General features: G+C 43.9%; 1 protein-coding gene across 1 annotated transcript; it reads right to left on the bottom strand.

Annotated features, from left to right (window-relative positions):
* Window positions 1-1544: 1544 nt before the first annotated feature.
* On the bottom strand, window positions 1545-8369 carry metrnla (meteorin like, glial cell differentiation regulator a). The gene is made up of 4 exons (XM_056400395.1): window positions 8005-8369; window positions 5905-6293; window positions 2580-2639; window positions 1545-2433 (listed from the first exon to the last, which is right to left on the bottom strand). Exons 1-4 carry the CDS (start codon window positions 8100-8102, stop codon window positions 2120-2122), a joined length of 861 nt encoding a protein of 286 aa, XP_056256370.1. The 5' UTR covers window positions 8103-8369; the 3' UTR covers window positions 1545-2119.
* Window positions 8370-9662: the final 1293 nt, after the last annotated feature.

The following is a 9662-nucleotide window of genomic DNA, read 5'->3' as shown; positions in this document are numbered from 1 at the left end:
GAATCCTCACTGCAGATCAGGGTGGAGAGAGAGTCTATGCACTGGATTAAATGGAGTACAGAGCACGCCATCAACACTTTTATTATATTGATTATGTGTGCAGTGGAATCACCTGAAAGTCTTTTTGCCTCTGTCACCAGCAGCTGCTGTTGGCCACATGATCCAAGCAGAGCAAGGCTGGCTGGCCTGAGAGGAAGGAGAGAGGGAGGTCTGACTACCAGGACAGCTGGACCAACGAAAACCCAACAGCCAACTAACCCTCTTCCTCCTCCTCCTCTTCCTCCAAGGCTCCTAGTCTTAAAGCCAGCGCGAGAAGGTTCGCAGTAAGGCATCGTTACCATAGAAACTCTGTTTGCATTTCCCAGTGAGCAATTCTGGGATCGCTGGCTTTCAGCTGGAATTTAGACATTCAATTCAACGCACAGTGCTGTCTGGAAAAGCAATTGTCTATGTGGGGCAACTTATTGAAAGACATTTTAGGTGCATTTCCGTTCAAGTGAAAAGGCAGACAAAAAGAGCCTCAGCCATGAACTGGATGTCATCTTAACAAGCTTGGCTCGCAGGCTGCATCATCTGGTGTGGTAGCCCAGCTATGGTTTCCAATAACCTGACTGGTTCCTTGTGTTTTATTTGAGGTGATGAAAATGAAAAGCTTTTATTTAAACAGGGAGCTCGGGCAGTATTGTGCCTGCCAATCAAAATTTGGAGTGTGGTTGGTGAGTGCTGCTCTCTGCTGCGTGCCCAGTCACAGGGCTGTATTCAGGTCTGTCTTCAGTCCTCTCTCTCATACCAGACTGCTGCGCTTGAACAAAGAGGCCTTTCACATTGACCTTGACACACGGCCACCCCCATCACCACAGGAACCAGCGCAGAGGAATCCACCCCAACTCTCTGATATCAATCTCTCTGTACCCCTGGCAGACAGTCCCAGCTCAAGGCTGAGGTGAAGCTTTGAGAGGAGGATAATGCACATCATATGATGGTGTTTTCATTGCAACCAGGAAATATGGAGAAAAAAAACCCATTAGCACCACTGTGATATTATATATCTGATTTGAAATTATCCATCTATATCCATCTACACCAAGATGGAAAATTATAGAAAATTTTGCTTTTAACTGGGATTTTTAATATAATTAAATATGATCAAATTTATTTTTATTATTATTTTCATTATCAATTAACCAACCAATCTTCCAAATTAACAGATTAATCTTTTGGTTACTATATTGTCAACAAAGGATAAAAGGTGACATCTTCAAGTCTCAATTGGTCCAACCAACAGTTCAAAACCGAAAAATGATTCATTTACAATTATATAAAACATAGCGGAGCCGCAAATCCTCTTATTAGAAAATCTGCAAATACATAAATCTGCCTTTTTTTTTGCTCGAAAACAGGTGTAATGGATTCATCAATTTTTATTTTCTGCTCATCAATGTATCGATTCAGCTCTAAATATGATCCACTGTAAAAAATAATTTCTGACTGAAGATTTCATCAGTTGCCTATGTTACATGTAAACACCACAAACATGAACACTGTTCCATGGAATAAAAGCTTTTATTCTCAAGAACAAAAGAGATTTTGCTTTTTTTTGGTTTGTTTTTGTCTTTTTTTAAACAATTGTACAGCCTGAACAGCTCATGAATTCAGGCATTAAATTGCAAATCATTTTTTAAACAAAATAAAAATAAGAGGCTTTCACTTTATACATTTCTGTCATAAGAAATAACTTCAGAACTGTACATCAAGCTTTTTACAAAGCACACAGAGCTTCAAAATATACAATGTCCATTCACATTTTATACACATAGAAACCAAACGGGGTCTGCTACATTTAAAACCTGGGGAGTTCCTCGTCTGCAGGAAAAGGCAGTCCGAACACATTCCACTTTGCATCATGTTCTCTTTTGAGTCCAGCTAACCTGCTGCTTGGCAACGTCCAGGATCTCCATTCATTGTTTCCAAAGAGTCACGGGACAGCAAGAGAGGAGAGAGGTGCTGCCACTGGGCCAGTCTCTCAGTCTTTTCTCTCCTCAGCATGAACACTTGGTTCAGCTCTTTTCCCCCCCACTGAGTACTTGTCCTTATTTCCAAGCATGGGCAGGTAACCCAGTCAATCAGTGTCCACGTGACAGGGGTTGGTCCCCTGCTGCTGTGCATCATGATACAACCGCAGGAAATCCTTGTAGCGTGGGGCGCAGCCCATCCAGGCCTCCCCAAACCTCACAGTCCCAGTGAAGAGGAACTCACCCTCACCAGACCTCACCCCACACTGCAGGGGCATCTTGATGTGGCCAGTCCAGGTCCGTACCCTCACGCCACCAGATACAAAGACGCGGGTCTTCTGTCTGTAGAGGTGACTGATCTGCACAGTGACGGACGAGTGCTCCTCCTCCTGCTCCACCTTCTTAATGCTACCCCGTGCCACTAGAAACACCAAAAAGGAAGATGAGATTTAGATCCTGGCAGTAGCTGGATTTCATGCTACACAGAATGGTGTTTTCATTGGACATTTCTGCCCACCATACATTAGCAGGAAGCCTATAATTCTTCAAAACAGTACTGTTACTTACCAAAGTCATTAGTGCAGACTGCTAGAAGCATCTCAGCATCACTGCAGGGCTGACAGGGTGCTAAGTAGAAATAAAGAAAGACGGTGGATGAGTTTGTTGCCAAAATCTACAACTACAAACAGAAACAGGAAAAATCCATGACTTCTTTAGCACTCTGGGTGTTACAGCATGATAAAAATCTTGTTAACTTTACAGTTAAGTACCACTTGCAAAAACACACAACTGTGGTTGGTCCTGCCATGTAGGAATATGTGTCACACAACACACACACACACACACACACACACACACACACACACACACACACACACACACACACACACACACACACACACACACACACACACACACACACACACACACACACACACACACACACACACACACACTCACTCACACACACACACACACATTTCCATCCACACAAATGATTTATTTACAAAAGACGGAAGATCAGGACTCAGCTACCATGAGCTCTGGGTTTTGCACCAAACAGAGCTGTGCATGCTGCTGATGGTAAAAAAGAAGTTAATCATTGTTTATTAAAAAAATGCTGACTTGTGCATGTGCGTGTGTGTGTTTAATGCTCAAGGCAGGTGTTCCATTAGCTTCCCCACCACAACAGGAACCCCTTGACACTCCATGATAAACAAGGACCAGATGAAAAGGATGAGGAAAGCACAGAAACAAGGAGAGGCTACATCTCTGACTTGAGCTCCGTTAGCACTTGAGCATGCTGTCGAGGACTGAAGCACAATCACAACTATAACATCAAGCAGAGTTTTTACCAGCCTTAAAAGAGGCGTGGGCAAAATTAAAGCAAGCCATGAGAGGATGTCGTTTCATAACTAGTGAATAGCCTCCCCCAGGATAGATTTCACCTTTGATTGGAGGCTTGAAAGCAGCAACTCTGCCTGCCCTCCACCAGTGTTTTATGGCAGGAGAAAGGGCCTTAAATAAGAGCAGTCAAGTCAATGATTAGTTGACTCAGGTGGTCTTGTGGTTAGCCTCACCAGAACGCCTTTATTGGCCCTAGACCTGCTGTGGTTTTCCTTAGCAGCAGAGTGGCACACAGGGGCAGGGAGGGGTGTCAAGTCAGCAGTGGGCTGAGGGTGGGGCAGTCTATCTTCTGAATTAGAGAAGAAATGATTGAAACTGTTACTCAGGTGGGTTCGGTGGACTGGAAACCACCCTAATTTAGACATCTGGTCATAAAGCTGAGCACAAAGATTCATTGAGTTTAGAGAAAGAATATGTAGACCAACACCCTGAATTCAGTTGAAAAACACTTCTTGCTAAAGAAGAAAATTTGTGCCCTCTGTCATCTTTAGGAGCAGAGCTGGAGCTTATTTTTAGCTGGCTTGCCTGAAGTTGAGCGTATAGGGGTGAGGGGTGAGCATGTCTTAGGTCAGCTTGTGTAGCAACATGAGGCACTGCTGCACCACTAGAGAGATCAGAGATCAATCAGCCACAAGCTCGGGCGGCTTAAGAACAGCTGGAGAGCCGGGAGACTTCAGAGAGGCTGACCTCGCCCAGAGCCCGTAGCAGAGTGCAAAAGGCACTTTGAAGTGAGCCTGCGTGCTGCCATAGCATCAGACAGAGCAGCGAGCCGAGGCCCTAAACCCAGGGGTGTTTTTTCTTTCCTCCAAAGCAGAGTCGAGCGGGGCTCACATGTCAGACATGAAACAGAACCACAGGAATGGGCTGAGAGCCGAGTCAGCATCTCTCTCTGGCCCATGCACATGCAGCGCCACTCTGATCAGAACCACTTCACAAAGGCAGAGAGGGATGAGGGATGGGAGGAGTGGTAGCAGAGGATTGGAGGGGCACAGAGTGTCCCTGCAACATCTGGGCCCTGATGCATTCCACTGTAATGGAGCACAACTTGCTAATACCACTCAGCACAGACAGAAACCACATAAAACAGCCAGGAAGAGAGAGGGAAGATGTATGGAGAGGAATGAAAAGAAAAATACTGGAATGATAAATAGACAAGAAAGAAATTAAGAGGTAGGAAATAGTGAGAGAGGGGAAGAAAAGGAGAAATAATTTAAGTGAGCTGAAAGGGAAGCCGAGGGAGTGACAGCAAGAAAAGAAGGAGTGGGGGGAAAAATAAGCCTATATGCTCCTAGAAGTTCCTCCCAACATCTGGTTGAAGATACATTCCAGCTTGATGGTGAGGAACTCAATCCCAGCACAGCGGGTCAGAGAGAAGAGGAAGGGAGAGGGAAGATTGAAGAAAGAGAGAAAAAAAAGAAGATGAGAAGAAGCGAAGGAGCAATCAATCCACCAGTTCAGGCCTCAGATGACACGAGACCACTGTCTTTATGAATCATCCTGGTGCTATCTCAGGCCACATCAGAGCGCCACATTATAGCTGCAGAGCTGAGCCGAGTGCACTAATGTGGTTGAAACAACCACACACACACACACACACACACACACACACACACACACCACACACACACACACACACACACACACACACACACACACACACACACACACACACACACACACACACACACACACACAACTACATTTAACCCTCTCTCTCCCTCCCTCTTTCTCTCTCTGCCTCTGTCTCTCTCTCTCTCTCTCTCTCTCTCTCTCTCTGCTGTGCCAGATAATGACGCAGGATGTGGATATGTGAACCCAGAGAGCCGTAAAAACAGATGTGGGCCTGATACTGCTCATATTTTTGCTTTAGGTGGAAAAAAGTTGCTTGCACAGTTGCGCAGCTTGAAACTGTGCAGGTTTGGCAGGTACGCAGCGTGAAAATAGATGGCTGTTTTTCCAGCGGAGGCCTTCTGTTTGGCCATGCCCCTCTGCACATAAGCCATCGAAAAAAAAAACAAAAAAAAAAAACAATTACGTTTTAGAGCCATGTAGCATTTTTGAGTCTAGTGTGGATAGTTGTGAAATGGGTTGAAATATTAACATTTTTATCTTCCATGAAGCCTTACAGGTTTCAGATTTTGATGTATTGATATTCACTGAGTTTGACATGAAATATATTTTCACCAAACCAAAATGTACAGAAAATTCTCCAGAAAAATGGACTTTGGCTTCAGTATTAGCAGTGTTCTGGAGCAAATGTTGAGTTTCCAACTATTAAAGTCCTACTTAATAAAAGTTTCCACCAGTAGATGGCTGCATTTAGTCCACAGCACCCACCACAGGGGACAAAGCACAAAGGAAGCCAGTTCTAGAGGGAGTCAATCAGAGGGCTGCAGACCTTTACAATGGCTACTGAGATGAAGTAAAGGACATTTATCTACATGCGTCCACTGATATTGCTTTATAAAAAGGAGATAAGTCTTACCACCCAGTGAGTGTGCTTCTGCTCCCAGCCTGTCGCTGACCAGCTCGTACTGGAACGCTGTGATGCGCCGGCTGATGTCCATGCGTGCAACAGCCTCGATGAAGAGCGCTCCCTCCTGGATGCTGAAGCAGTGCACCTTGCCCTGAGCCTGGTCCTGTTCGCGCAGCAGTAACCGCAGCTTGCCATTGCGGTCCAGGTAGATGTTGGTGCCGCTGGAGTCTGTGGAGGGTTTAACACAGACAGAGAGGCGAGCTGCTGCAGGGGAGACCGTGTTGGGTCGGAGGTTGACGATGATGGCCCCTGTGGGATAGAGCCACTCCAGAGAGCCTTGGGAGCAACGTAGGTACACCTGCTCCACGTCCCTGGCGTGGCCTTCGTGAGTCAGACCACTAGAAGAAAAAGAAAGGAAAAGATGTCAGCAGAGATCAGTCATGCAACACTAAAAGTAACAGATATTGAACCCAATAATGTGAAAGCTGTCTTTGTGAAGATGTGTGCTAAACTCATCCTGAACCCTTATTCTTTAATACAGCATAAAGGGATTATACAGTCATCTAAAAATGATTTTCTGGTCATTTATAGTCTGAATTAACTGACCAAGGTGAAGACCTCGGGCAGACTCTGAGGACATTAGACCACATTCCTCCTAAAGCATTAAGGGCCGTCTGTGCACAAGACTGGCTGCATGACCAGTCACGAGCCGGAGCAGCCAAACTGACCTCAGCGCCAACACACACTCCCCATACCACATTGTTCCTCCTAGAGCTTTGGCAAAATGCACCACTGGCAGGTTGCCTTTGGGAAGAGTTTGGAAGCAGAAATGGATGAATGGAGGGACACAGGGGCTTCTGGGCAGACAACAGCAGCAACAGTAGCTGGGCCTGCTGCATGCAAGTGCAAATGCAGGTCACGCACTGAACCTCCCCTTGCTTTCAAGCCACCAAAGAGACTGGAAGAGACTTGTCCGGGCAGCACTTCGGACTCTGGCGCCAGCATGACCAAATGACTCCCTCCAGAACTTAATGCCTGGTCAGGGTTTGAAAACTTCAGTCTGTCAGTCATTCTGTGGCAAAGCCAGAGGCAGGAAGCCATCAGCAGTCTACCAGTGTGTGCATGCCAAGCTAGTGGTTTGACTCTGGGGGAGAAACGCCCAGTTTCCTGAAAATGAGATGCTGAAATTCAAATTTGCCATAGATCTAAAGTAACCCATGGCACATGCTGAGCATATGCAGCTGAAGCCCCATAACCAGGCTCTCCTCAGCACGCCTCTAATTAAGTCCTTTCTAACTTCATCACTTCTGCATGCAATTAAAGGAGATTAGTCAAGAGTCTCACTAATGAACAACAGATTATTGGTTAAGACTCAAAGTGCTGAATATCGCCTACCCCTCCTGACTGGAGGATGAAAAACAAAACCACACTATTTGAGGCACAGCCTCTCAAGTGCAAAACAGATTTAAGCAGATGTTTGATGGGAGGTGAAACTTTCCAGAATATAATGCCTGAGGTTTGAGAATCTGTTAAGAATAGCTTAAAAACTTTAACCAAAATACTTAATAGCTCTTGACAGATCTGTAAATGTGATCCTGCGAATATTTCTGCGATTTTTGTGGGATTTATCAACCCTGAGACAAAAGTATGAACTGATGTAAAAATTCCAACATCAGAATAATGAAACTGACTGAGATTTGAATGCTACATTTGATCTTTGGAATAAGTCATAATTCTATGTATTATTCTGTACCATTTTCATACTCCAAATGTATTAAAATTCTTTTTTGAGTCACATTTTATGATCATTTTGTTATAGATCCAGGGCAACCCAGACCAAACAATACTTTATTTCTCACAAAATGAATATAGTTTGTAAACTAAGTTAAGGCGTGTGTTTGTTTGTTTTGTTTTGTTTTGTTTTGTTTTGTTCTAAATGTGTATTTTGTTATAATTTCTGTCTCTTTTCACTGCTTGGTTTCACATCACCGCGGTGTCTTGAGTTTCGGTCACAGTCATATCAGGTCGCAGCAGCTCGCGCACTTTCATACTTTCATTACAATCATTTCAGTTCGCATTTTTCAACACACAGCTCAGGGTGAACCTCACCTGCCCTTCCAGCTGCACTGATCGCTTGAGTATTGGCAGAAAGAAATCCGACAGAGAAGGAGAAGAGGCAGCAGCGAGGCCAGCATCGGGGTGAGCATGTTTATCTCGCCGCTCACTTCGCCTCCTCTCTAGTGAAACTGTGATAAAGTCCACCGCCGTGTTTCCAGCTACATAGCGTTTCCATGTGCCCCCGGACTGCTCCGTGCTGTTCCCCGGGGTTTCTTCACTTATCCTCGGCAGGTTCGGGTGAATTAAGGCGCTTGATCACACTCGGTCGTGGCGCCCAGTGCTGACAAGCCTCCGTAAAATGTGGAGTGAGCTGAGCTCTGACTCCGTCTCTGCAGCGCCGACTGCCTCTCCACGTCACACCCCAGCAACAGCAGTTTATCATGAATGCTGCATTCAGGTACTCAGCCGAGCTCTGATTTCCCAGTTTCACAATGTAAACCAACACTTAATGCAGAATTCTAGTGCTTTTGCAGTATATAAAATTGGTTGAAGTGCTTTCTAACCATTGCCATTGAGTTACTCTTTTATGCAGTAGTAGAATAAAGGTGTCGATTTTAATTAATTTATATTCTAATCGTGTCAACTTTACATCAGATCTTTTCCTACAAGAAGTAGAAAAAGTTCTGACAGCACTTAAAGGCAGCTTCAAAGTCAAGAATTTAGTTTGCAGAGCACAACAGCAGCCCTGCATGCTCATGTTTTGTTGTTTGTTTTTTTTTTATCTTTAAGGAAATTTTTTTTTTTTTTTAAAGTAGTTAAGTAATTATTATTATTAGCATCCAGCGAAATTGTCAGGAACTGCCCCAAGAATAAAGTCATGTTAAGACAATCTGCAGAAAGTCATATTATGTCACATTAAGTTTGACACAAACACAACTTTGCTCAGTTTTACTTCACTGTGAAATAGTTTGCAGCAACAAGGTGTTGATATTTAAGGGCTGAAATGTGGTTGTTATTTGTGTCACGTGTTAACAGTAATTAACAGCAATTACCCTAATAACCACCATCCAATTGTATTGTTGTTGATTCGATTATTTTTGAAAGTGTACATGGTTCAAGAACCAAAGACATTTACTGTATCCAGGGCACTACTTTACTTACACCTTGGAGCATATTAGCTGTTATCTATGTCCAGATGATTTCTTGGCCAGAGAGCTGAACCAACTGAAATTGAAAATCATGGTTTGGTCATTTGGTCATAGCCCCACAATCATCTGCAAATATTGGCCACATTAGTGAGTAAATGAATAAAGGCATACGTATTGCTTAACTAAACACAACTTAATAAATTGTTTTTTCTCAAATAATGATGCCTCTGTGATTAAGATTTTAAAATTAATGTCATAGCGGATCCACGTTTTAGATTTATTCCACAATAGTTCATTTTGAAGATGGGTGGGAAATTGTCAGAAAACCAAAGCATGGATTCCAGACAACTATCAGGTCGGAGAGTCATTTCAGAAGATCCAATGAAAATAGTTAAATCAGTATTAACTTGTATAATTAAGTTACTTTGACAGTTGATCTATAACTTTATGACACACACATCTCAGGCAAAGTTTGAAGACAGTCCTGTGCCTAATACATGTTTACATATAGTGCTGTTTCCAAGTGCAACGAGAGCTGCAGGGACTTGTAGAGTGGTGGGG

This window comes from Seriola aureovittata, chromosome 17, assembly GCF_021018895.1.
Source record: "Seriola aureovittata isolate HTS-2021-v1 ecotype China chromosome 17, ASM2101889v1, whole genome shotgun sequence".
Taxonomy (NCBI): domain Eukaryota; kingdom Metazoa; phylum Chordata; class Actinopteri; order Carangiformes; family Carangidae; genus Seriola; species Seriola aureovittata.
The sequence above is the reverse complement of the archived record's forward strand: the minus strand, read 5'-3'. Positions and strand labels throughout refer to the sequence as shown.

Excerpts from the sequence above, each read along its gene's own strand:
- metrnla (XM_056400395.1), bottom strand. The coding sequence starts at position 8,102 with ATGCTCACCCCGATGCTGGCCTCGCTGCTGCCTCTTCTCCTTCTCTGT. Across the intron at positions 2,640-5,904 it reads AGAAGCACACTCACTGGGTG|CACCCTGTCAGCCCTGCAGT; the intron begins GTAAGACTTATC and ends ATTTCTACTTAG. Across the intron at positions 2,434-2,579 it reads AGTCTGCACTAATGACTTTG|TGGCACGGGGTAGCATTAAG; the intron begins GTAAGTAACAGT and ends TGGTGTTTCTAG.